The 26,427-nt window shown below is 62.8% G+C and overlaps 1 protein-coding gene across 2 annotated transcripts in view; it reads left to right on the top strand.

Annotated features, from left to right (window-relative positions):
• The first annotated feature begins 750 nt into the window (after window positions 1-750).
• Window positions 751-26,427, top strand: part of ADGRB2 (adhesion G protein-coupled receptor B2) — a 28,013-nt gene continuing 2,336 nt past the window's right edge. For both annotated transcript variants that reach the window (XM_056122597.1, XM_056122596.1), the window contains exons 1-26: window positions 751-1,579; window positions 12,464-12,547; window positions 12,774-12,938; window positions 13,951-14,115; window positions 14,644-14,808; window positions 14,899-15,066; window positions 15,138-15,239; window positions 15,647-15,753; window positions 16,578-16,772; window positions 16,885-16,953; window positions 17,030-17,138; window positions 17,357-17,687; window positions 17,985-18,090; window positions 18,237-18,280; window positions 18,523-18,649; window positions 19,136-19,239; window positions 19,482-19,584; window positions 20,163-20,313; window positions 20,472-20,541; window positions 20,950-21,016; window positions 21,156-21,241; window positions 21,530-21,628; window positions 23,356-23,527; window positions 23,774-23,869; window positions 24,154-24,193; window positions 24,915-25,537. In XM_056122597.1, coding sequence (XP_055978572.1) covers window positions 763-1,579; window positions 12,464-12,547; window positions 12,774-12,938; window positions 13,951-14,115; window positions 14,644-14,808; window positions 14,899-15,066; window positions 15,138-15,239; window positions 15,647-15,753; window positions 16,578-16,772; window positions 16,885-16,953; window positions 17,030-17,138; window positions 17,357-17,687; window positions 17,985-18,090; window positions 18,237-18,280; window positions 18,523-18,649; window positions 19,136-19,239; window positions 19,482-19,584; window positions 20,163-20,313; window positions 20,472-20,541; window positions 20,950-21,016; window positions 21,156-21,241; window positions 21,530-21,628; window positions 23,356-23,527; window positions 23,774-23,869; window positions 24,154-24,193; window positions 24,915-25,537 — 4,365 coding nt within the window. In that variant the 5' untranslated portion in view covers window positions 751-762. The remainder of the gene's footprint in view (window positions 1,580-12,463; window positions 12,548-12,773; window positions 12,939-13,950; window positions 14,116-14,643; window positions 14,809-14,898; window positions 15,067-15,137; window positions 15,240-15,646; window positions 15,754-16,577; window positions 16,773-16,884; window positions 16,954-17,029; window positions 17,139-17,356; window positions 17,688-17,984; window positions 18,091-18,236; window positions 18,281-18,522; window positions 18,650-19,135; window positions 19,240-19,481; window positions 19,585-20,162; window positions 20,314-20,471; window positions 20,542-20,949; window positions 21,017-21,155; window positions 21,242-21,529; window positions 21,629-23,355; window positions 23,528-23,773; window positions 23,870-24,153; window positions 24,194-24,914; window positions 25,538-26,427) is intronic.

Genomic DNA, 26,427 nt, shown 5'->3' with positions numbered 1-26,427 from the left:
CGGGAATGGCCGTGTGGCCTCCCTGGTCGGGGAGCCCAAACCCGGAGGATATCCCCGTGGCAGGACTGGAAATGGGATATGAGAGGAGTGATTGCGCCCATTTTGCGGTGGTCTTTCCCTCAGCAGAGGCGTCCCCTCTCCCCATCCCCGGTGGGACCACTCACAGCGTTCATAAGTGGTCGGGTGCTCACGTGGGCACAGCTGGGGTATGCGTCGCCCCGGCCTGGCACCCGGAGCTCGCTCCTCCCCTGCTCTCCCACTCAGCACAGCGAGTGAGAATGACATTGTTTGGGGAATAACCTTGAATTGCTCTGATTTATAAGAAAAGCAAATCGTTGTCAAACATCGCTTCTTTGACAATTACTGCTGGGTTCGGCGTGATGCGCCTCACGGCTGAAAACGACACACGGAGAGCCACGGTTCTGGGAGGCGCAGTGGGCGGGGGGTTGGGAGCCACGGAATCAGAAGGAAACAGGTGTTTTCTTAAGGACTCCGATTTCCAGCACCGCCCTAGCCCTGTCTCTCACTTCCCTCATGTCGTCCTCGAGGAGACCCAGGGGGTCGGGATGGTCCATGCACCCGTTTCACAGGCATGGACACTAAGGCTCGGAGATGTGAAGTGCTGTGTCTGAGACCACACAGGTGGTCTGGGGTGACAGCATGGACTCCCAGCAGGCTCACTGGGTGAGATTTGAAGCCCCTGCTGGCCGTCGACCTGGAATCACTGACCGCTGTCTCTCTCCACAGGGCAAGGGACATAGGATGACCCCAGCCTGTCCCCTCTTACTATCTGTGATTCTGTCCCTGCGCCTGGCCGCCGCCTTCGACCCTGCCCCCAGTGCCTGCTCCGCCCTGGCCTCGGGCGTGCTCTACGGGGCCTTCTCTCTGCAGGACCTCTTTCCTACCATCGCCTCGGGCTGCTCCTGGACCCTGGAGAACCCCGACCCCACCAAGTACTCCCTCTACCTGCGCTTCAACCGCCAGGAGCAGGTGTGTGCCCACTTCGCCCCCCGCCTGCTGCCCCTGGACCACTACCTGGTCAACTTCACCTGCCTGCGGCCCAGCCCCGACGAGGCGGCGGCGGCCCAGGCGGAGGCGGAGGTGGGGCAGCCGGAGGAGGAGGAGGAGGCGGCCGTGGGCTTGGAGCTGTGCGGGGGCTCGGGCCCCTTCACCTTCCTGCACTTCGACAAGAACTTCGTGCAGCTGTGCCTGTCCGCCGAGCCCTCGGAGGCCCCGCGTCTCCTGGCGCCCGCGGCCCTGGCCTTCCGCTTCGTGGAGGTCCTGCTCATCAACAACAACAACTCCAGCCAGTTCACCTGTGGGGTGCTCTGCCGCTGGAGCGAGGAGTGTGGCCGCTCGGCGGGCCGGGCCTGTGGCTTCGCCCAGCCTGGCTGCAGCTGCCCCGGAGAGGCTGGAGCCGGCGCCGCTGCCGCCACCACCACCACCACCACACCTCCAGGTCCGCCTGTGGCCCACACCCTGTCCAATGCCCTGGTGCCCGGGGGGCCAGCCCCACCTGCTGAGGCCGATTTGCACTCAGGGAGCAGCAATGACCTGTTCACCACCGAGATGAGATATGGTGAGTCTGCAGGGTCTCGAGGGCGGAAGGCGTCCACTGGCGCCCGTGGTGGCCGATCGCAGGGCCACTCATGGGGTTCCCCTCTGTCTCCGGACTCATTCCAGATGAAGGGCTTCCCCAGCGGGAGCTGGGATCAGAACTCCCTCTAGAAGAGCTGCCTGCCTGGGCGGATGCATGGGGGCACGGGGTCAGACAATCTGCGTGATGCAGCGAAGGCAGGGACCATCCTCGTGGGGCAGTCAGGGAAGGCTTCCCGAGGAAGTGATCCAGGAGCAGAGATCTGAAGGAGCCATGGAAGCAGCCGAGCCTCAGGAGTGGGGATGGGGGGGTGGTTTCTAGGCAGAGGGAGCAGTGGAGACGCCGGCCCACAGCGGGGATGCACTGACTGTTTGTGGACAGGGTGGCCTGGAGTGTATAGGAGCAGGAGATGGCGTGGCCCTGCCCGTACCTGGCGGGGCAGGGAGGTGCAGGTGCCTTGGTGCAGAGGCTGGGCTCTGAGGCAGCCTTGGAGGGCTGGGCTAGCTCATCTCCCGACGTCCCCCATCTTCTCCCTCTGGGCCCGTGTCCTCTGGGATGGAGGCCGCCAGCTGCTGGAGCTTCCTGCTGACTGGGCAAAAGCTCGGGGAGCCCTTGAGTCCTGCCCGCTGCTGCTCCCTGCTGCCCTGCTCCCTCAGCACGTACCCTCCGCTCTATGGCTTCAAGGCCACAAGCCCCTCGGCTGCTCTCTGGAGTGCTGGGCCAGGGGCTGGCCAGAGAGCCATCAGGGACAGAAGCAAGGGCATGGGGCGGGAGGGAGACGGAGTGTAATCTCTTCCAGTGCTGATTCTAACAGAAGTTCCTGTCCTCCCACTCAGGGCCTCAGTTTCCCCATTTGGGGCAGCGGGTGCTGGTGGAGCATCCCAGGGTGTCACGCAGGGATGGAAGCTGGAGGGGCCTGTGGATCTGATGGGGACTCTTTACCAGGAGGCGGGTGGTGTGACGTGGGGTCTGCCAGGAGGGTGGAAGGAGTGTGACCTGTCCTAGCCCTGCTTTGAGACCCAGGTCCCGAGTTGGGCATTGCCTTGGATTGCTTCTTGGCACTTGTTTTTTAAATCTGTAAAATGGGGAGGCCGGTAGAGGATTGCCCTGAATGAATCTGAGGGCCAGTTAGCATGACAATGGCCTTGCCCTATGCTGGGGGGGAGGGGTGGCTTAGCCACCCCCAGGACGCATTGGGCACCATGGCGGTTGCTCAGTGACTTTGCCCTGGTCTCTTAACTATGGTCGATGAAGCTGTCCGAGTGACAGCCAGGCCATGGGCAGGTTACAGGCCCTGGAGCCGCTGGCCTGGGATTTAGTGCCTGCAGGAAGAAATTGAATTTCGCTTCTTTGTCGAACATTGGCGGAGAGCGCAGAGCACCAGGCGTATATCAGGAGGTTTATGGTTCTTCCTGCTGCCTGGCCCTGCCTGCCACTGTGGGGGCCTCCCCCGTCACGCTCTGCGGAGGGCACGCTCTTTTGTCTGGCTTTCCCTGCGGCCCCTCAGCCCAGTGGGCCGCAGTGGATGGAGCTGGTCTGTGCCCTCCTGGGCGGGCACCATCTGGGCAGGCTGCCATGTGGAGCACAGAGCCAGAAGCAGCCAGCTGGGTTGGGCTGAAGCCGGAAGTGGGAGTTGGTTGGTAGCTGGGGTGCCTTTGGGTGCCAGAACGGGCCAGTGCCACCAGGCCCACCTCCTCAGTGCCCCTCAGCCCAGGGTGGGGGGAGCTCGCTGAGGATTGCTCCTGGGCGTGAAGCCCCGGGTCCTCAGCAGTCCCAGTTCTGACCCCTTCCCCCTTCCCATGCCCTCATGCCCCTTGGCCTGCTTGGCCTGCTTCCAGACTGCCACACTGGGGTTGCCTGCAGGGAGGCCCGGTGTAGAACGGGGTGCTGTGGCATCGGCCGTCAGCAGCAGGTTGAGCTGGCACACTGCTGCCCAGCACTGGCTGGCACGGCCTCCTCAGCTCCCCTGACTGGCAAGCCTTTCTCATGCCTCCTCCTCCCGTTGGCCCAGCTTGTCTGGGACAGGAGATCATGGACTCAGCTAGTTCTCTGTGGCAGGAGGATCTGAGGGCCTGTGGCACGGGGGCCTGGCATCCTCCGTGCTTGGTGGCAGCAGCATCTTTGCCAAGCCTCACCTCCGCACCTCCCTCCACCTTCTCCACGCCGGGCCAGCCAGACACGTGTTCCAGCTGTGGGAGAGCTGGCTGGCACATGGAGCCTCCAGCTTGAGAACAAGATTGGTGGAGAGGGTGGTGAACCAGGCAGCCAGAGCCCCCGGGCTGGGGAGAGGCGGGGGATAGGCGGCTTGGGGCTGCGGGCCGCTCACCTCTCTGGACACCCTGCGTGGGATCTGTGGCCAGGCCAGGTAGGGCAGGGCTCAGGTGGTGCTGGAGCAGCGAGGCTGGGCCGGAACAGGGTCCCTGGGCCCGCCTCCGAGCCCAGAACGCTTGACAAGAGGGTACAGGCGCCTGTTAATTTCACGCAAACTGCCTTTGATAGATCTCTTGTTATTTTTGGTGAGTTGAGCCATAAATTTGTGCCATCTTGCTGCCGCAATCTGTTAAGTGGGGGGAGAGGAAGGGAACGAAGGCAGGCAGGAAGGAGCTCGGTGGTGGAGACTGGCTGAGGCCGGGCTCGAAGGCGGGTGGCAGAGGCAGTGCCAGCTGCAAGGCGCAGCTGGGGGCGGGGCAGGGGCGCAGACGGGGTGGCTGTGCACGCTGAACCCCGGAGAACATGTCTTTCCTCTCCCCATGCTCCCTGGGTGCCCCTGGGAATGCTGCTAGCCCACCCTCCCTGGCTCTGGGCTCCAGTGCAGAGGCATGACCACTCGCGAGAGTCAGGCCCGGGGCGCAACAGCGGGTACAGGTCCACCTTCTGCCATGGCTGCCGTGGACAAGGAACCCCAGTTCTCTGTGTGCCACTTCTCTGAACCCTGAGACTCCTGAACTCCCCCTTACCCATCGCCACCTGCCCTTCGGCCTTCCTTCCCAGCCTTCTCACTTGCCCTGGCAAGCTCTGAGGCCCGTGTCCAGTCTTCCCAGCCTTTACTGCTGCCTCTCTCGAGTGACTGTAACCTCAGTCCCCGTCCCTCTCCAGCTTAGCCCTCAGTGCTCAGGCTCCATGGTCTACTTTTGGCCAATCTGGCCTCGTGGCAGGAAGGGGGGCCCTGGCTGCCTGCTTGTCGAGACAGGCCCTCTGCTGGAGATTTTTCACAGGAGGGGCAGGCAGGTCCTTCCAGCCCAGCCCTGTGCAGCTGGAGCCCCGGGTGCCTGTCACAGGACAGGGAGTGGGACATTGACTCCGCCGGGCATCTTAGCAGGGGCACCCCGGTTCCCTACAGACTTCTTCTTGCCTTCTGAGAATGTAGTTATGCCAGCTTCAGGCTGGCTCTGGGCAGCTGGGATCCCTGGTGAACCAGACGCCCATCTGCCCTCTGGTGGGACGAGGGATCACTAGTGGACAATGACAGTCAGGCGTACAGGCTGGTGCTGGAGAGATAGTACAGCGGGTAATGCCCTGGCTTTGCACACAACAGACCCAGGTTCAACTCCTGGCACCTCATATGGTTCTCCTAAGCATTTCTAGGAGTGATCCCTGAGCAGCTGTGGGCAAGTTACTTCCCACCTGTGTCTTAGGCAGAAGACCCGGGAGGAGAGAGTGGTATGGTGGCCTGTGTCCAGCACAGGCCTGGCACACGGTGATCCCTCTGAGAAGCGTGTACCATGGTAATTGAGTGTCAAAGGTCCTGTGAGCACAGACCAGAAGTCACAGGTGGGGGAGGAAAGGACGAGGCCCCCGAGAAGTGGGGGTGGGTTCTGAGAACTGCGTGAGACTTCGTCAGTCTACACAATTTTTCTTTACATCCAATAACATTCTTATATTAAAACCTTTTGCACATTAAAAAGAAATGTCCCATCATAGGTGAAAAAAAAATTCTCCCTTTTGCAGAACAGCAGCTAAGCAGACTCCGTGGCCACCATGCAAATAGAGCAGTGTGGCTTCACTGCAGTTGGCCGGCCCGGCTCTCAGTTTGTTAGAATGAGAAATGAGCACATGTAGGGTGGGTCGGAGACATCTTTGGTGACACCTAGACCCTTCTCCACGAGGAAGAATGAAAAAAAGATGATGCAGAATTGGTCACCTCCGCCGCGATGCTTTCGGGGTTGTAAAGAGGCGAGGGGGTCACTCGGAAGGACTACAGGTGCAAAGTGCACTGTCCTAGGCAGGCTTGCCATGGTCTCCCCGACTTTACAGAGGCCTAGAGAGGCGCATCGCAGTTCTGGGGGGCGCCCCAGGCCTCTGCCGCCTCGCCCTTCTGGGAGCCCTGAGAAGGAAAGGCTGTACCAGGGCAGGGAGGTGCGGCAAGCCGTGTGTGGGCACGGGAGGCCAGTGGGCAGAGCTGGATGCCCATGACCCTGGTCTCAGGTGTGGGGATGGGATGGAGGCTCTGGCAGCCGGCCTGGACACTGGGGCCTTGGCCTCTGTGACAAAAGCCTTTAGGCAGCGGGAACTTGGGTGTCGGGGGTTGGGGGTGCAGGGTGAGTCAGATGTGGTGCCTGCTCTCGAGGAGCGCCTGGTCATGTGAGGGAGGTGGCAGGTGCCCAGTTTGTGCCACTGCGAGGCTGAGAGACAGGCCAGGAACTGGGAAGGAGAACCCCCGAGGGGCTGCGTTCTGGCGGGGCGTCTGGTCTCTGGGCCACCCGGCTGCACTGGAATGCAAGGACAGCGGCTGGGGTCTTCAGAAGCTGCCCCTGCAGTTCTGCGGCCCTGCAGGGTGCAGGAAACACTGCCAGCAGGGTGCCAGCGGGGGACATGACAGAGTCACATTTGCAGGGGCCACGTTTGCAGGGGCTGCACCAATCCTGCTCCACACCCCATCACCAGCCGCGGGGAGGCCACGAAGGGCCCCGGGAAGGGAGCGCTGCTTTGTAAACTGCTCGCTCCCCCTGCAAGTGATGATTATCGTGGTTATTTTTAACACGTTCATGACAAAAGAGGCTGAGGGGGCTGGACTGTGCGGAGTTTGGGGGGGCAGGATCTGCAGCGCGCGGCATAACAGGAGCCTGCAGTCCTGCCTAAATGACAGCAAGCCAGTGCTCGCCCCGTCTCCCAGGCCACGGTGGCCCCCGAGTGTGGGGGTGGAGGCCCCTGGGGATGTCAGGCTATGTTTGCCGAATGCCTGTCTCTGGTCTGACTGCTCAGAGCTGGGTAGTCCACGCGGAAGGTGAGGGAGATTGAGAACCTCCCCCAGGGGCTGCAAGAGAGAACACAGAATGCCTCCCAGCTGGGAGCAGCTTGGGGTCTTAGCCACAGAAGAAGGAACCCGCATGCCCCAATTCTTACGTGATCAGCCTAGGAAGGCTTGCTGGAAAAGGCAGCAGTTGCCATGTAGAAGAGTTTGGCAGGTTGAGGTGGGAGAGGGCATTCTAAGGGGAAGGGCCAGCACGCACAGAAATAGGGAGGAAGAAAGCCTTAGTACATTCAAAGGATAGCAAGAAGCGGGTGGCAGCCCCCTTTCCATGAGAGCGCATTGTGCTCTGGGTGGCCCTTATCTCCTGTTTCATTTCGTTCTTACTGTGAGCTTGTAATAGGCTGGTGTCTATTATTTCTGTTTGAAGATTTTTTTTTAAGCTCAGAGAAGTGAGTGACTTACCCAAGGGCACACAGCAGCACTGGCAGAGTTGGGAATCAAGCCTGTCTCTGCCCAGGTCTCCCAGACCTGTGCCCTGCCCACATGCCCATGTGGCCTCGCAGGGTGCTTGGAGAAAGCAGAGCAGAACTGGCCTGACTAGCAGAGGCCGGGACAGACCAGGGTCTGCGCCATGGCTCCGTTCCTCTGCAGGGCAGTGGGAGGTCATGCTGGGTGCTCCAAAGGTCACTTGGAGGTGACACAGGCATCAGGTTCACCGGGCCTGTGGAGAAAGAAGATGTGCCAGGGAACAGTTAGAAAATGATGTGAAAACAGGCAAGAGGCTAGTAGGAGAGGCTGGCGAGGAGTGGGTGTGAGCTGGAGTCCCCTGGCCTTAGGGATGGTGTCTGCCTGGAGGTCCAGGTGGGACTGCTTTGTACCACAGCTGGGGCAGAACAGTGGAGTCTGGATGCCTGTAGCCCTCAGGCCTGGGCTCAGCCCAGCCTCCTCTGACTCCGCGGAGGGGGCCTCCCCTCCCCTCCTCTCCACTTCCGCATTCTCTCCCCTCCTCTCCCTCTTACTCTCTTCTCCTCCTCCCTCCCTTCTTCCTTCCTTCCTTCCTTCCTTCCTTCCTTCCTTCCTTCCTTCCTTTTCTTTCTCTCTCTCTCTCTCTCTCTCTCTTTCTTTCTTTCTTTCTTTCTTTCTTTGGTATTGGGCCACACTCAACAGTGTTCAAGTTCTGCTCCTGGTTCTGTGCTCAGAAGTGACCCCTTGTACTGTCCCTCTAGCCCCTGGAACCCCATTCTTCAGTAAGACGGGAGAGCCTGTCCGCCTTGGGAGGCGTGAGGTGCTTTAGAGTGAGAGCCTGACGTTGGGTAGTTGTGTAGACGGAGCTGCCTCATTCCAGACAGGCAGGGCAGCTGTGAGGTCATAAGATTAATGGGCAGTGGGTCATCTGTGGTCAGGGCAGGCAGCCAGGTGGAACTGTGCACTCCCGTGCCTCTGGCACAAATTGGGTGGGCCACTTGCACCCCTGCCAGGATCGCTCCTTGGCGTCCCATCCCAGCATCCTCCTAGACTTCCTGCACCATGCCCAGAGCTGGCTGGGGCCTGCATGTAGCATATACAGAACAAATAATTATTTTGATTGTTTTTTTTTTTTTGGAGGGTGGGGTTGGGCACACCTGGTGGTGCTCAGGGTTGAATCCTGGCTCTGCATTCAGGGATCATCCCTGATAGGCTTGGGGGACCAGATGGAGTGCTGGGGATTAAAAAACCCTGACTGGCCGCAAGCAAAACAAACTCCTTACCAGAACAAATTTAACTGTCTCAGTTAATGACACTCGGGTCGGATCTGTCATCTTCCCTCTGGGGCAGAATTGACTTTACGTGGTGTGTGTGTGTGTGTGTGTGTGTGTGTGTGTGTGTGTGTGTGTGTGTGGTGTGGTGGAGGGGGCTGGTAGAGGTTCCCTACTGTGTGGCTGTGTGGTTTTGGATACATTCTTGCCTCCCTCTGGGCCAGCTCAGTAGGCCAGGAGAGAGACACACGTTCAGACATGTTCAGATTTTCAAACAGGGTGGTTGCTCCAGCCGACTCTGGAGGAACCGGGCTGGCCAGCAGACGGTCAGTGAAGGCCGCGAGCACAGGGTTGGCGAGACCGCCCGACAGGCAGGTCAAGCTGGTCTCCCAGGCCATGCTGGATGGACTTTCCAGTTGCCCGGCTGGTACATGCGTGGGGGGTGGTGGGGGCTCACAGACAATGATGGGATGGGTTCTGGATGAGGGGGACTCTCGACTGAATCTGTGTCGAGCGAGCGGCATGTGTGGAAAGCTTTTGGGTTTGTGTATGGGCTGATTGGCATGGAGGCTGCCAGTTCTTGAGCTGATAAGTCATGATTGTCCTTGCCCGATTCCAGTAACCGCCCCCCCCCCCACTCCCCTTAGCAAGCTCCCCCACAAACACCAGCATGTTCTTTGGTGTTTACTCCTCTTTCTCTAGGCCAGATTTTGCGCTGGTGTTCACTGTGGACGGTGAAAGGGCTCAGCTGCAGACTTCCGCTCCAGGGCTGATTGGGGGTGTATGTGTGTGTGTGTGGGGGGGGGCAGGTCCATGGACAGAAGATGGAGTCATCTGTCATGAGTGGGCACAAGGAAGAGAGGGCAGCCAACTCTGCTGAGAATAAGGAAGGCTTCATAGATGGGAAAGCATTTGCAGTGGGTTTTGAAGGTCAAGTAGGAGTTTCCCTGGTAAAATAGGAAACAAGTCGACAGAGGTTTGAGAGATGACAATATTATTGTAGACACGCTCAGCTCTAGGACCCCAGGCAGGAGGGCTGCTTTGGCGGCAGGAGGACATACAGACGTGAAGCATGGAAGAGGGAAGGCTGAAGAGAATGACCCAGGAGCAGGCCATCACAGAAGGGAATGAAGCCTGGGGCTGGGGCCATGGGCTGGCAGGGGCAGGGAGGGGAGTGAGTTTAAATGACAGAGTGTGGATGCTGAGGCCAGAGAGATAGAACAGAGGTTAAGACATGTGTCTGGTTTGGTTCCCAGCACCGCCTGTGGTCCTCCAGATACCAACTGGAGTGATCCCTGAGCATCACAGGGCGTGGCACCAGAACCAAAATGAAAGAAGAAAGCGCGGATGGCTGATGTGGGAAGAGAGAGACCTGTGTGAAAGATGATGACATCGGCTGAGAGGAAGGGGCGAGCAGGAATGTGTGTATGTGTTTGTGTGTGTGTACAAGACTGAGGTCAAGTGGTTTGCAAGTGTCAGTGGGATTCAGCCACCCAGCGATGCCAATGACTTAGCAAGAGCAGTTTCAGCAGAAAGATGCTGCCAGAGGGCCAGAGTAATGGTACAGCAGGCAGGGTATTTGCCTTGCACGAGGCAGACCCGGGTTCAGTCCTCGGCATCCCATCTGGTCCCCTGAGCACTGCCAGGAGTAATTCCTGAGTGCAGAGCCAGGAGTAACCCCTGAGCATTGCCCGGTGTGGCCCAAAACTAAACCAAACAAAATCAAAACAAAACAAAACAAAAAAATGCTGTCAGAGCCAGCTTGTAGGTGCTCAGGCAAAGCCACACGTGAGCCAAGAGGCAAGTGCAGGTAAGAATGTGCTGCCAGGGCCCGGAGAGATAGTACAGTGCATTGGGCACTTGCCTTGCAAGCTGGGTTTGATCCCAACATCCCATATGGTCCCCTGAACCTGCCAGGAGTGAGCCCTGAGCACAGAGCCAGGAGTAAGCCCCGAGTACAGCCGGGTGTGGCTCAAAAATTAAAAACAAAACAAAACAAACCAAGAATGTGCTGTGAGCTGCAACCTACTAGTGATGCAGAAGAGGGAAAGAAAGCCTTGGGGTTGCCGTGTGTGGAGGGGATGAGGCATGGAGCCTCCTGAGGGGCCAGTACCAAGCCAGGGGCACCTTGGGAGGTAAAGGGCTGCAGGAAAGTTGGGAGGTGAGGGGTGAGTGTGTGAGTGTGTGTGTGTGTCTCTGTGTGTGTGTGTCGGGGGCTTGTCCTCTTACAAACTTTCGCTTCTCTAGAGGAGTCTGCAGCAGGGAGAGGGGAGGCGAGGTCAGGGTCCACCTTGTTGGGGAGAGGGGTGACAGCATCGAGCTGGGCACCCAGTGCTGTTGAACCTGCCTCTGTCTCAGCGCCAGTCGGCACAGCTGTGAGTTTTTTTCAGCAGCCTGGGGGTGGGTGTGGGGAAGGCGGTTGTCACCAGGCTGGGGGGTAGGGGAGGGGATGGATTTGGGGGTGGAAGGCTGGGTGAGGGGATTCGAGAGCGGCTGGGGGGCACCCAACCCTCTCTGGGGTCCAGGTGGAGGCAGAGTTTATCCGGTAAGGCCCAGAGGGTGTGCAGATTTTAGTCAAAGGCCCAGGGGACTGAAGGGTGTAGGACAGGGGCAAGAAGAAGAGGGAAGGGGTCAGACCAACCACTTTCCACTTCTGCCTGCGAAGCATTTGCCCGGGGTCAAGCATGGGGCCAGCTGGATCCCCGGTCCAGGCTCAGGTGGGGATTGTCCAAGCATCCGAGAGACAAGGACATTCTTCAAGGTCACCAGCACCCTCGTGTCCCTGGGGATCCCAGTGGCCTGATTCTACAGCTGTTGGGTGGGCGTAGGGCCCTGCATCCAAGGTGGCAGAGGGGACCCAAGGAGGCCGTGCCCCAGGTGCAGGACTGATGGTTACAGTGGACGGATGGTATTGAGATGACCAGAGCTGGGCAGAGTGGGGGCTCAGGGCCTAAACTGGCCTTTTCCCAGGGCCCTTTTCTTGCCTGGCCAGGAAGGGCCTGGGCTGGGTGACTGGAGGCAGGAAACCCTTGTGGGTCCCTTCACGGTCTCCCGGTCTCCATTCTGGAGAAGGTGGCACTGACGGGGCTCTCCGAAGTAGGGCAGGGCTGGGGGTGTGGGAGGAGGCAGACCTTCTGGTCTGGGCTGAGCGCTGGCATCGGTGCCTGCCCCCGCACCTGCTGGCTTTCTCTTTCGAAGCCACCTCTAGCCCCTCCCTGCCCAGCCTCTGTGTGGGGGGAGGACCTGTGTGTGCTCCTGTCTGAGCAAGAAGAGCCCATTTGGGAGGAGGAAGCTTCCAGCCCCTCTAGGGCCAGCAGTTCTGCCAAAGTCCAGACCAGACCCACCGCTCAGAGAGGCCACAGCCGTGTCCTGGAGCTCCGGCCGCTCCCTGGGCCAAGGGGAAGGGCTGAGGATAGCGGGGAAGGAGAGTGTGCTGGAGTGAGGCCCCGCCCTGGGCCTCCGGGATGCTGCGTGGTACTTCAGAGTCCAGTCCGGGCCCAGGACCCAGCCCCTCGCTCCACGGGAATGGCAGCCCAGAGGCAAGCTTGGGAGCTCGTCAGCCCTAGGAGCCAGTCCTGTGAAGAGACAGAGATAGGGCTGCAGTCTGTGTGGTCGCGGCCAAGTCACCTCCCCACGCTGGTCCTCGAAGCAGCTGTTTCCCAGGGTTCCAGGAGAGGCCGTGGCAGCCCCTGGCACTTCTAGAAGCCTCCCAGACTCCCTCCAGTGGGGCTGAGACACGAGGGCAGAGAGCTGACAGGGGCTGTGACCCGTTTCCTGACCTGTAGGAAGGTGGGGCAGGGGGCAGAGCTGGCCCAGCCTTGCCTGCAGCCCGTCCCGGCCCCTCAGGCTCAGGGCTTTCCGTCCATCTGTCGAGGCCGCGCTCCCTGCATCCCTCAGCCCGCACAGAGCTGAGCCCCCGCCACCGCCTCCGTGTTCCAGGTGAGGAGCCGGAAGAGGAACCGAAGGTGAAAACCCAGTGGCCAAGGTCTGCAGATGAGCCCGGGTTATACATGGCGCAGACAGGTAACCCGGGCCCGCCTCCTCCCGCGGCGGTGCGGCCCGACTGTGTGGCGTCTGGTGGCACGTGTGCTTGGCGTGTGCTCGTCTGTGTCTGCGTCCTGGAGCTCGGTGGTGTCTCGGCCACGTGAGGCCCGCGGGCGGCGCTGTGGCGGGCATCAGGGTAGCAGGGTCCCCGTCAGAGCAGTGCCTGGGAGGGGCCCCTGCCGCCGACGCTGTCCCTCTCTCGTAGGCGACCCCGCGGCCGAGGAGTGGTCCCCGTGGAGTGTGTGTTCCCTGACGTGTGGGCAGGGACTGCAGGTGCGCACCCGCTCCTGCGTGTCCTCCCCCTATGGGACCCTGTGCAGCGGGCCCCTGCGGGAGACTCGGGCCTGCAACAATTCAGCCACCTGCCCAGGTACGCGCGTCCTCGCCGCCTGCCCGGGCCTCGGCCGGGCTCCCCGCCCAGAGGTGCTGGGGTCACCTCTTCTTTTCCACTCAGCCCACCTGACCTGGGGTGCAGGGCCACAGTGGACTCAGTTCTGGGCATCTTTTAGCCCTGCCACCTGCATCCTGGTCATCTGGGCTCAGCTTTATACCCTCACCCCACCCCACCCCCTACGCCCCGTGGTCCAGCCACACCAGCACCTCTTGTCCGTCTCCCAGATTCGTGTAGTCACCTCCTCACCCCGACCCCCACCTTGGTGGTTCAGCCTGTCCGTCGAGATCGAAAGCAGTCGCCACTTTTTGCCCCCGCTGCCCGTCCCCTTGCTCCTCTGCCTCCCCGGAACCCTCTCAGTGCAGCATGGTTTGTGGGAGGGCTGCATGTGTCTGCCAGGACAGGGGGTGGAGCAGCAGGGGTCCCCGTCCCCCAGTGTGCCCTGGGAGCGAAGGGTCTGGAGAGTTAGAGGAAGGTCCGCCTGGGAAGGGCTCTGGGTGCCTGGGGCCGTGCAGGAGCCTAAAAAGGGGTGGGGCAAAGCTGTGTTCCCAAACGTGAGCTCTGTGTCTGTGTCCGTGCCGAGGGTCGTGTCTCTGTGTGTGTCCATGCGCTTGCCACCGGGGAGGCTCTTCCCTAGCCCCAGGCCTGTCACTTTGGATGGGTCTGGGGGAGTGGGGGACGGGCTGGGGTCGGGTGGAGTGGGGGAGGGATACCGGGGCCTTTCCTGTGCCCCGGGGAGGGGAGGGGTCCCCTCCGCTCCTGGGTTGATGGAGGCTCAGGTGTGAACTGGGACCTGACAGCCGCCTCCACGTACCCACTCCCCCACTCAAACTCTGAGGCCAGGGGCCCAGAGGGACGGTCCTGGCAACAGGTCCAGGGAAGAGCCAATGAGGAGCAGCCGCTGAGCTGTCCGAGCTCCTGATTGGTGGATGAATGGGCAGTGGGCAGGGCCAAGGAGCGGCCCTGCCACCGGCCACGTGCTTCCTTGCAGTTCACGGCGTGTGGGAGGAGTGGGGGTCCTGGAGCCTGTGCTCCCGCAGCTGCGGGCGGGGGTCCCGGAGCCGGATGCGAACCTGCGTGCCCCCCCAGCACGGCGGCAAGGCCTGCGAGGGTCCCGAGCTGCAGACTAAGCTCTGCAGTATGGCCGCCTGCCCGGGTCAGTAGCGCCCAGTGGGCTTGCAGGCCGGGCGGGGGGTGGAGACACGGAGGGGAGGCAGTCAGGGCCAATGCCCCCTAGATTTGACCATGCATGGGGAGTCTGGGGTCCGGTGAAGGTCCTCCCAGTGCGGGAGAGGATCTGCTCCTGGCCAGCCTGAGCTGGAACACTGCGAGCCCCAAAGGGGCTGTGGCCAGTCAATACCCACTTCCCTCCGCTTCCACCTACTCTAACATGCCCGTGACCTGCAGGACTGGGAAGGGACACAAAATTGAGCCACGGTGCGGGCACAGACGGGAAGGTGCTCCTGCAGCCCCAGAGCTGGGTGGCGAGGGTCCCTGTGGTCCTAGAGCTGGGACTGGCTGGACCAGGCCTGGCATCAACTGTTCCCTGCAGCCCCCACCACCCGCCCCTCTCCCATCTGAATGCCTAGTAGACTCCGCCCTCTCCCAGAGGCCCCCCCCCGCCCCCGCAGCCTCCACACCTCCTCCTCAACGCCCCCCACCCTGCTTGTGTCTCCCCATGCAGTGGAAGGCCAGTGGCTAGAATGGGGTCCCTGGGGCCCGTGTTCCGCATCCTGTGCCAACGGGACCCAGCAGCGCAGCCGGAAGTGCAGTGTGGCGGGCCCGGCCTGGGCCACGTGTTCCGGCTCTGTCACTGACACCCGTGAGTGCAGCGGCCTGGAGTGTCCAGGTGAGGACTTGGTGCCCAGGCGCAGCCCAGGCTGGGGTGGGGCGTGGGGCTGATGCTGGAGCCATTCCTGCCTTCCCCTCTTCCCTGCAGCCACAGACGGCAAGTGGGGGCCGTGGAACTCCTGGAGCCTGTGCTCCAAGACGTGTGACACTGGCTGGCAGCGCCGCTTCCGCATGTGCCAGGCCACGGGCACGCAGGGCTACCCCTGCGAGGGTACGGGCGAGGAGGTGAAGCCCTGCAGCGAGAAGAGGTGTCCAGGTACTGGCCGCCGGGACCCAGGGCTGGGCCAGCCGCGGGTGGGCCAGGCTAAGCTGCTGCTGCCCCCACAGCCTTCCACGAGATGTGCAGGGACGAGCACGTGATGCTGATGACGTGGAAGAAGGCGGCTGCTGGCGAGATCATCTACAACAAGTGCCCCCCGAACGCCTCAGGTGAGGGCTCAGCCTGCCGGCCTTCACACGGCTCCTCTCATTATTTGTTTTTTGGTGGGCGGGGAAGGGGGCTTCACACCCAGCGATACTCAGGTTACTCTTGGCTCTGCACTCAGGAATCACTCCTGGTAGTGCTCGGGACCATATGGGCTGCCGGGGATCGAACCCGAGTCGGCTGCATAAGGCAGACACTGCCCTACCCACTGTACTGTTTCTCTGTGCCCTTGTTTCGTACTTAGCTATTTTGGTGGTGCCAGGGCACAAACTCAGGGCCCTGGACCGGAGGGCCAGCCCTAGCCCCCTGTTGTTCTTCTTACTGCCCCCTTTGTGGGTTTCCACTGCTCCACTTTGAGGGGAGTGGGATGCTCAGACCCTCACACCAAACCCTCTGTCCTGTCCCCTTGCAGGGTCTGCCAGCCGCCGCTGCCTCCTCAGCGCCCAGGGGGTGGCATACTGGGGGCTGCCCAGCTTTGCCCGCTGCATCTCCCATGAGTACCGCTACCTGTATCTGTCAGTGAGTGCCCCGCGGGGTCCTGGGCGCTGGGTACGCGGGAGGAAATGAACGTCTCTTTCCCCTGCCCTGACCCTCTGGATGTTACGGCACCAGGGCCCACACGCTGCCTTAGCTCAGGGGCTCCTGCCCTGTGCTGGTTGTAGCTGGGGGCTGCTGGGGGAGCTAGATTCTTGCTTCTGCCCCTGCACGTTAGCCTGTGCTGTGCCCACTTGGGTCCGCCTCTTCTGGCCTCTCCTTTTCTGGAAGGTTCTACTCACATTGAAGGCCTGATTCTCAGGAGTCTGCCCTTAGTCTGGCACCTGGTTGGCACTGTACCCGCCCCTGAGCTGTGTCAGTAGGGGTGTGTATGTGTGTGTGTGTGCATGCGTGTGCATGTGCCTGTGTACGTGTATGTGTCCTTCATGAGGCCAGAAGCTCCTGGAAGGCAGGGAAAGGGTTGAATTTACGTTTATGTCTCTAGTGTCCACCCCAGGCCTTCTATGAGCTCCGAGTGCAGTCACGTGGTTCGTGGGTATGATGGGTGCGTGTTGGGTGTTTGTAGAGCAGGTGACCACACATGGGTATTACAGCCCGGGGCGGGCACAAGCCCTCATGTGGGAGTGGGAGAGTCCCCTGTCAGCATGTGGGTTGTCCCTGCTTCACCTTCCGTCTGAGCCCCTTTGTCCCTCTGTGCCTCTGTCCCATCTTCCGGGACTTCTCTTTTCTCAGTCTCCTTCCAAGACTCTTGGCTTCCCCAGTGGGGCCCTCTGGGTGTCTCTGACCTTCCCCCTCCTTCCTGCTGCCTCTGTGTCCCAGCTGACAGTGGCTCCCCCTGTCACCTGCAGCTCCGGGAGCACCTGGCCAAAGGGCAGCGCATGCTGGCGGGGGAGGGCATGTCCCAGGTGGTGCGCAGTCTGCAGGAGCTGCTGGCCCGGCGCACCTACTACAGCGGGGACCTGCTCTTCTCCGTGGACATCCTGCGGAATGTCACCGACACTTTCAAGAGGGCCACCTACGTCCCCTCGGCGGACGATGTGCAGGTACTGCGTGTGGGGGAGTGGGTGCCTGGCCTGGCCTTGATGGGGCGGCGCCCCCCCCCCCGCCCCCACCCCAGGCCGGGCTCCAGGACCTCAGGCGCTGTTCTCCCCGCAGCGCTTCTTCCAGGTGGTGAGCTTCATGGTAGACGCGGAGAACAAGGACAAATGGGATGATGCGCAGCAGGTGAGGGCTGGGCTGCCGGGCTGCCGGGCCCAGGGAGAGCCTGTGCCCCTCAGACCCATGCACACTCTGTCCCCAGGTGTCCCCGGGCTCCGTGCACCTGCTGCGGGTTGTGGAGGACTTCATTCACCTGGTGGGCGACGCCCTCAAGGCCTTCCAGAGCTCGCTCATCGTCACCGACAACTTGGGTCTGTGCCAGCAGCCGGGCCTGGGGCGGGAGGGCCTTGGGGGCTCCCACCGCTCCCTCTCTCCTTCCCTGGGTGCCGGCTCCCCTCGGCTGACCTTTGCTCCTTGTCTCTCCGCATCTCTCCCTCTCCTCTCTGCATGCGTGTCCCCTACCCTCTGTCGTCCCTGTGCCGGCCCGTCCCCCATCTGTCCCTGGTGGTCTCCGCCACCCCGGCCACAGTGATCAGCATTCAGCGGGAGCCCATCTCGGCCGTGTCCAGTGACATCACGTTTCCCATGCGGGGCCGCCGGGGCATGAAAGACTGGGTGCGCCACTCGGAGGACCGGCTCTTCCTGCCCAGGGAGGTGCTCAGCCTGTCCCCTCCAGGGAAGCCCACGGCCACAGGGGCAGCCGGCAGCCCAGGCCGGGCCCGGGGCCCAGGCACAGTCCCCCCTGGCCCCGGCCACTCCCACCAGCGCCTCCTTCCCGCGGACCCTGAGGAGTCCTCCTCCTACTTTGTCATCGGTGCTGTCCTCTACCGCACCCTCGGCCTCATCCTGCCTCCCCCCCGGTGAGTGCCCGGGAGGCCCGTCCTCTGCCGGCCCGTGTGTGCCATCAGCCCTGGATGCGGGTATTTCTCTGGTTCCTGACCGGTCCTGCACACGGGTGCTTCTCTGACAGAGACGTGGCTGCCTGGTGGACCCAGAGATCTGACCCTGGGCTCTAGATCACTCTGAACCTCGTGAACTTGAGGCCTTCCCCTGGTCTCAGTGTGCTGTTGGCCCCCTTCCCTCCCATGACACCTTCAGGCGTTTCAAGTGGGTCTGGGCACCCTTGGCAGGAACTGACCTCAGTCCCTGCTTCTCAGGCCCCCGCTGGCCGTCACTTCACGGGTTATGACAGTGACCGTCCGGCCGCCCACCCAGCCACCAGCCGAGCCCCTCATCACAGTGGAGCTGTCCTACATCATCAACGTGAGTGGGGGCCTAGGGCCCTAGGGGGACCCCACTGGTGTGGAGGCTGGCCTTGATCGCTAGCTGGACCTGTGGCAGGAGTGCGGTGGGAGGTGACGGCAGGTGAGCACCTTCCTTCATGCGGCACCTCTTCCTTCTCTCCCCAGGGCACCACTGACCCCCACTGTGCCAGCTGGGACTACTCCAGAGCGTGAGTTGCGGGGGGCCTCGGGGCTAAGCCCTGGACTTCTCCTCTGGCAGGGGCCTCCTGCCTGAGCTTCCAGAGGCTTCCTCAGTGCCACCCTTGGCCTCGTGGGTGGAGGACCTGTCCGGGGCTCCCAGCAACCTCCTTTGGGACTTGGCCTGGGCCTGAATGTCACTTGACCCTGGGTGGGGACTCGCCGTGATAGGGCTGCGGATGGGAGGCTCATTCCCCTCTTCCACCCCTCCAAGAGATGCGAGCGCAGGAGACTGGGACACCGAGAGCTGTCAGACCCTGGAGACGCAGGCGGCCCACACCCGCTGCCAGTGCCATCGCCCGTCCACCTTTGCCGTGCTGGCCCAGCCACCCAAGGACCTGGTGAGCGCGGGGAGTCCCACTGCATAGGCAGCTGCTGAGGGCAGAAGTGACCCCCCCATCCCCCAACGTGCTTCTGAGCAGGGGCACTCGTGGGGTTTCGGTCTGTGCCCTTGTGGCAGTTCTCGGGGATGACATGTGTGCATAAGCACACGCGTGTCTGCCCGTGAAAGTGAGTGCCGGTGTAAATCCGCACCTGAGGGGCTGGAGCGATAGCACAGCGGGTAGGACGTTTGCCTTGCAAGCAGGTGACCCGGGTTCGAGTCCCAGCATCCCATATAGTCCCCTGAGCACCACCAGGAGTAATTCCTGAGTTCAGAGCCAGGAGCAACCCCTGTGCATTGCCGGGTATGACCCAAAGTGCAAAAAAAAAAAAAAAAAATCCGCACCTGAGTGAGCAAGGTGGTGAGGGGTGACCCAGAGTGGGCGCCATCGGTATGGAGCAGGGAGCAAGTGGGGGTGGACCCTCCTCACTCTCCTCTCCCCCAGACCCTAGAGCTGGCGGGCTCCCCCTCTGTCCCCCTGGTGATCGGCTGTGCCGTGTCTTGCATGGCGCTGCTCACCCTGCTTGCCATCTACGCTGCCTTCTGGAGGTAGGGGGTGCTGGGTGGGGCAGGGGAGGGGAGGGTCACTGGGCAGGCAGTGTGCGGGGTGGGGGTGCTGGGCAGGGCAGAGCAGGGGCGGAGGTTACTGGGCAGGGCACTGCGGGGGAAGGGGACTGGACAGGCCAGCTCGGGAGAAAGGAGTGCTGGGCAGGGCAGCGTGAGGGGTGCTCTGCATGGCACAGGGGCTTGGCCAGCCAGCACCGCCCACGGCCGCCTCTGCCCACCCCCAGGTTCATCAAATCCGAGCGCTCCATCATCCTGCTGAACTTCTGCCTGTCCATCCTGGCCTCCAACATCCTGATCCTCGTGGGCCAGTCGCGGGTGCTGAGCAAGGCAGGTGCAGGCTCAGGGGCGCAGGGGATGCTTTCAGGGCCGCCTGGGGTGGGCGAGGCCGTGAGTCACACGTGTTTGTGCGTGTCCTTCCTCTTGTGTTAGGATGGGGCATGGGGGTGTGTCCCGAGCACGCGTGTCTGTGGGTGCCCATGCCCCAGCACCCCGGCTCCTCCATGCACCGTGGGTGATGCGGGTGGCATTTGTGAGCGGGACTCCGCGTGGGCAGTGTGCGCCCACCTGCCTGTGCCCCCGCACCCGAGCCCCTTGCCCTCCGGTGCACAGTGCCAGCGGGCGCGCGGGCGTGGGGTCCGCCCAGCTGTGACGTGCAGCCAGCCCTCTGTGCCCGGCCTGTGCGTAGGCAGCCTGCTCGCCGCCTGCCGGATACCGAGTGCTGCGCGCGTGTCCCTGGGCTTGTGTCGTGCTGTGTGTGGGTGCAGGAAGTCGGGGGTGCCTGGCAGGGCTCTGTGGGGGGCGGGACATGGTGGGTGGCCCTGGCAGCGCCCAGCAGCGGGCGTGGGCCGCCGGGCCCCCTTCTGCTGTGGTGGCTGCTCAGGGACACCCCCCCTCCCTCCCTGCAGGGCGTCTGCACCATGACGGCCGCCTTCCTGCACTTCTTCTTCCTCTCGTCCTTCTGCTGGGTGCTCACCGAGGCCTGGCAGTCCTACCTGGCCGTCATCGGCCGGATGCGCACCCGCCTTGTTCGCAAGCGCTTCCTCTGTCTGGGCTGGGGTGAGCAGGATCAGGCTGGGCTCTGCCGTGGGGCCCGGGGGCGGGAGCGGGGTTCAGCTTCGGTCCTGGTCAGCAATCTGGACACAGGGCTCAGTGGGGCTGGGGGTCAGGGGCCATGAGGGGACGGCCAATGGTCTCACTGTGGCCCCTGCCCCCAGGTCTGCCTGCCTTGGTGGTGGCGGTGTCTGTCGGCTTTACCCGCACCAAAGGATACGGTACTGCTAGCTAGTACGTGACCCTCTGGTGGGCAGTGGGGTTAGTGGACCTCTCGGGGCATCTGCCGGGCAGGCCATCAGGCATTCGTAGGCCTGTCCCTGCCAGGGAATCTCCGGACAGATTCTTCCCTGGCTCTAAGTCTCAGTCTCCCCAACCGCCAAAGCAAGTGCCGGGATTGGAGAATTGAAACCTTTGAGCCCCGTCTTGTGTGGATGGTCTGGGTGGTTCCCCCTGGCCCCCTGCCCCCAGAGCCCTCCGGGACTGCTTCCCACGTTCCCAGGCTTCTCGGGGAGGCTGAGGCTCCGTGGGTTTGGGCCAGTGGTTGACGTGTTTCCAGCAGCCTGTGGGAGGCGCTGAAAGGGGTGGTGTCGACTGGGGGGTGAGCCTGCTGGTGACTGACCCCCGCCCCCCCACCCCCAGCTGCTGGCTCTCCCTGGAGGGTGGCCTGCTGTACGCCTTTGTGGGCCCTGCGGCGGTCATCGTGCTGGTACGTTGCCCCCGCAGCCGCTGGGAGGGGTGCGGCAGGGTTCACTCTTCCTCCCCACCTGGGGGGTCTTCTTACCAAGGGGCACCTGGTGATCGTGTCTCTCCTCCCCTCCCCCCGCCCGCCCCCGCCGGGCCCCCAGGTGAACATGCTCATTGGGATCATCGTCTTCAACAAGCTCATGGCCCGCGACGGCATCTCTGACAAATCCAAGAAGCAGAGGGCTGGGTAAGGGCGCCTCTGCCGCTTGGTCCTGCGGGGACTGGCGCCGGAGGGAGGGCCGCGGCCTGGCCTGTCTGGGCAGCACTGGGCTGGACAGTGCCGCCTGGGCTCCCTGACCTTGGCAGGCGAGGCGGGCACCCGGAGTGCTCCGCCGCAGCCCCTCACCCGCCCTAACCCGCCTCTTTCTCTCTCGTTTGCCCTCCCCTCCCCACCCGACGGGGCTCACGCTGCCCCTTCTCCCCCCCGCCCGCCGTGTGTTTCTCCCCTCTCCCATGTCTGTGCCGCCCCCTCGAGGTCGGAGCGGTGCCCCTGGGCCAGCCTGCTCCTCCCCTGCTCAGCGTGTGGAGTGGTCCCCAGCCCTCTGCTCAGCTCAGCCTCGGCCAGGAACGCCATGTTAGTTGTGCCCCCGGCGGGGAGGGCGGGGGGCGGGGGGCGGCGTGGTGGGGGGAGGAGGCTGTGGGCCCAGTGCCTGGCAAGCCTGCCACACACGCACGCGGGCTTGGTGTCGAGGTGGCAGTGGGCGGCTGGGAGCCATGTCTGTGTTCCCGGAAAGCGCTGGGTTCCTGGGCCCACCCCTGCTCCCCGCCCCCGCTCCCGCCTTGTGTTTTATACAGTCGTGGTCCCCTCCTCCCCCCGCATCCTGCAGAGGCTCCTAGACATCTAGGCCCTTAGAAGTGGGGAACCCGTCGGATCTCAGAGTAACAGAGCTCTTCGAAGGAGACGGGAGCTAGCACTGTTAGCACGAGTGAAGCGGAGACTGGCCCTCCGTCCTAGGATCTGAAACTCAGCATTACAGAGGGATTCAGTCTCACAGCGGGGCAGAGAGAGTCAGAGGGTCATTCCCCCCAAACACCCCACCCGTGCCGCTACCCCCCTAATAAGCAACTGAGAATCTGACAGTGCCCCCTCCCCCCAACCCCAGGCGGGAACAGAACACACCCCCTGCCAGGGCTCCCTCCAGGCCTGGCCTGCCCCCAAGCTCCTGAGCCGTGGGGAGGGGGGGGCATGGGGGTCCGGGCTGCTCTCAGCAGGCAGCTGGCCACATCTCTGGGAAGCTCGCCCTGTCATCTGCCTCCCGACCCCGTGTGTCCCACACAGCCCTTGCAGCTCGGGCTTGGAGGTGGCCCAGCTGGGTCTGCCTCCCAGCCCTGTCTGTCTCTGCCCAGCTGGGCACACTCCAGCTTCCTCATCTGTAAATTGGGATAATAATCCCCGTGCCTGTTTATTGGGGTTGTTTTGATCACAATGGGGACTAACGTATGTAAAGTGTGCAGTGTAGGGCCTGGCAGAGAATTGGTGGTTAATCAATGGCAGCTCTTAGGACTGTGATTACACCCTCTCCCGGGCTTGGCGCTGCCCTTGGGGGCGGCGACTGCTGTGCCCACCCCCTGCCAGGCGGAACAGCCCCGGCTGCTCTTCCCAGGGCAGGCCCTGGCCCCCTGCCCAACTCTGCTCTGCCCGCCCCCGCTCCACTCCCGCCTGCGGCTCTCATGAGGATGGTGGCGTCTGGCCCAGTAGGGCAGGCCTGCGCCCTGTGCCCCCCGCTACAGCCGTGGAGGGTGGCACCGGGTTGGCACCCGGGCTCTGGGCCTGCTCCCCTCTGGGACATCCCCAGTCCAGGGGAGCAGAGGTGTATGTGCATCTGACCCCTGACCCCTGCTTTGACCGCCCCCCTACCCCCCCAGCTCCAGTTCTCGATCTTGGTGTCCAGGGCCTGAGCAGCTCTTGGGAGTCAGGACGTGGCCAGGGACTGGAAAGGAAAGGGTCCCCGCTGTCCCCGCCCCGCTGTGCCTGCTTCACCACGTGTCCGAGTGTCCGCCCCCTCCTCTCCCAGGATCTCCGTGTTCCCATGCACAAGGGGCTTGGGACCCTCGGCCCCTGCGCCTGTCTGCCCCGCCGGCTCCCCGTCCCTCCCCTCGGCTCTGGCTCTGTCCCCTTGTGTCTGCGTGTCTGTCCCTGCGGCCCTCCCCATGCCCTGCCCTGGTCCTCGCTCTCTGCTCTCCGTTTTCTGTCTCTCTGCCTCTGGCCCGCGGGCGCTCTCCCTGGGGGTCTTGGCCCCTGCGTGGGTGGCTGCGGGGGGCCCCCCCCAGCTGAGCACCGGCGTCTGCTGCTGTCCTCAGGGCCTCCCTCTGGAGCTCCTGCGTGGTGCTGCCCCTGCTGGCGCTCACCTGGATGTCCGCTGTCCTGGCCATGACCGACCGCCGCTCCGTCCTCTTCCAGGCCCTCTTTGCCGTCTTCAACTCCGCGCAGGGTTTTGTCATCACGGCCGTGCACTGCTTCCTGCGCCGAGAGGTGGGCCGCGCCACCCTGGCCCACCCCTCCCCATGCACACCTGAATAGCAGAGACCCCCTCCATGCCCCCCCTACCCGGGCAGCCCGACCTTGGTCTCCCAGGCACCCCCCTTCCCTCTCCCCCAGTCCAGTGTCAGGGCCCTCCCCTAGTGGGACCCACCTGCAGGGTACCTGGGTGGGAGCCATGTCAGTGTGGCCGGGGGGCCCAGGTTGGCTTCAGGCCCAGCAGGCCCTCACTGCCCCCAGGTTCAGGACGTGGTGAAATGCCAGATGGGCGTGTGCCGGGCCGATGAGAGTGAGGACTCCCCCGACTCGTGCAAGAACGGGCAACTGCAGATCCTGGTGAGTGGGGGCCCAGGTCGGGGCGGGGGTGCTGAGCGTGTCCCCTCCCTGCCCGGAGCCCCTCAGCTGCCTGCAGAGCTGGATGAGTAGGAAGGCTACGTCCTTCCCACCTTCACTTCTCCTCCTGCGAGCTGGGGCTAGCCTGCTTTGGGGTCCCCTAGGGCGCAGTTATGCAGTGTGCTGGGGGCAGCAGTCCTGCGTGGGTGGGAAGGACCTGGACACCCCCCAACCCCTGGCTCCCTCGACCCTCTCTGCCCACCTGCTCTCTCCCTCTCTGCTTCTAGTCAGATTTTGAAAAGGACGTGGATCTGGCTTGTCAGACAGGTGAGTCTGCTGGACAGAGCTTGAGAGGTCTGAGGAAGGGTCAGGAGGGAGGCCCCATTCTCTGGGAGGGGGTGATGGGAACTGGCTTTGAGTCGCACAGCCCTATTGGGGGATGCGACTGGAATACCACCTCCTGTGTGACTCTGGGCAAACGGTTCCTGTCTCTGAGCCTGTTCATCAGCAGAGGGAAGGAATCTGACCTCCCAGGGCGGAGAGGAACCTTAGGGGACACATGGGGGGCACGAGGGCCCTCCTGGTAGTCTCCTTATTGCAGTGTTTCCTAATATTTTGGGCTCTATTTTGGGAGTGGGGAGGGAGTGTCCAAGAAGGGGGAGGAACAGGCCCTTTAGACAGACTTGCGGTGTGGCCTTGGAGATCAGGACCTGTCCTGGGGCCCGTGGGAGCTGCACCCCAGAAAGAGGGCACCACACCCAGCTTACTCAGGGTTACTCCTGGCTCTATGCTCAGGAATTACTCTTGTAGGGGCCTCTGGGATGCCAGGGATCGAACCTGGATTGGCCGTGTGCAAAGCAGGCTCCCTACCCGCTATACTATGACCCGGGCCCAAGAGGGGTCTCCTTGTCACTGTCAGGAGTCCAGGTGTCCCCACTAGCCAGACGTGCATCCTGGACATGATCCCCACTGCCCGGGGTGCTGTCCCCCACCAGCTGCGAACCCCCAGACTTCCACTCTGTGACTCACCTTCCTCTCCACCCCCCAGTTCTCTTCAAGGAGGTCAGCACCTGCAACCCGTCCACCATCACGGGCACGCTGTCCCGCCTGTCCCTGGACGAGGACGAGGAGCCCAAGTCCTGCCTCGTGGGGCCCGAGGGCAACCTCAGCTTCTCACCACTGCCTGGCAATATCTTGGTGCCCCTGGCAGCCTCACCGGGGCTGGGGGAGCCGCCACCCCCGCAGGAGACCAACCCCGTGTACATGTGCGGGGAGGGGGGCCTGCGGCAACTCGACCTCACATGGCTGCGGCCCACGGAGCCCGGCTCCGAGGGGGACTACATGGTGTTGCCCCGGCGGACTCTGACCCTGCAGCCCGGTGCAGGGGGCGCGGGGCCTGAGGAGCCGCCACCAAGGGCCCGGCCCGAGGGCACTCCCCGGAGAGCCGCCAAGACGCTGACCCATGCGGAAGCCTACCCCAGCTTCCTGTCTGTTGACCACCCGGGCCTGGGCCTGGGCCCCGCCTACGGGTCTCTGCAGAACCCCTACGGGATGACCTTCCAGCCGCCACCACCCACCCCAAGCCCCCGCCAAGTGCCCGAGCCGGGCGAGCGCAGCCGGACCATGCCGCGAACCGTGCCTGGCTCCACCATGAAGCTGGGCTCGCTGGAGGTGAGGGGCCGGGGGGGCCTGACCTCAAGGCCTGAGGCGGCGCAGGGGCAGCCCCCAGAGGGACACCACCACATGCTCTAGGCTTTTGTCCTCTCTGGGGACCCCTGAACCCCTCCCGCTGTGGGTTGGGGTGCTGGGTAGGACGGCTGCCCGTTCAGGCAGGTGCAATGGGCTGAGAGGGTGTAGGCCTGTGGGTGTTATGGAGCACCCCTGAGCTCTCTCGTGCCTCTGTTTCTTCATCTGTGAAGTGGAGGAACGGTGCAGCCACTTTATGGCCATGAGTCATGGTGAGGAAACGTACCCTTGTGTCAAACAGGAAGTGCTCAGTAATGTAAGTGTCCAAGAGAGTAATGGAAACTGCTGCTCTTCCTGGCCCTGAGAGCAGCCTGAGGGGCTGCCGGGTGTGTGGTCGCCATCCCTGTCCTCCTGAGAAGTTGTACAGCCCCCTCAGCCCCTGCTGACTTGTTTTTGTGAGCCCCTCCTGGCCCCGTCACCCCCAGCCCCCAGCCTAGTCCCTGCAGGAAATCACTGGGAACGAGCAGGTGGCAATGGCCGCTGGAGACTTCTGGAACTTTCTAGAATTCTGTAGATGGAGGGATGGGAAGGCTGTGGCAGGAGTCACAATTCAGACATTGTTGGCGGCTCATGTTTGGCCTCAGAAACCCGCTTTCCCGTCCTCCGCACAAAGGAAATTAAGTTAGCAGCTAGGAGGTTTGCAAGTTTAGTTTTTCTCCCAAAATGTTTCTTGAACATTTGGTGCCTGCTCCCGCTGCAGATGGCAGGAACAGGAAGGCGTAACAAAGAGAGCTAAACGCCGGCTCTGGGGAGGGGGGCCTCGTGTCACGGCAGGCGTGGTGCTGTGGACACCTGCCTGGGTGGGCCCCAAGGTG

This window comes from Sorex fumeus, unplaced genomic scaffold (assembly GCF_029834395.1).
Source record: "Sorex fumeus unplaced genomic scaffold, SorFum_2.1 ptg000047l, whole genome shotgun sequence".
Taxonomy (NCBI): domain Eukaryota; kingdom Metazoa; phylum Chordata; class Mammalia; order Eulipotyphla; family Soricidae; genus Sorex; species Sorex fumeus.
This window is presented reverse-complemented; position numbering and strand designations above follow the sequence as displayed.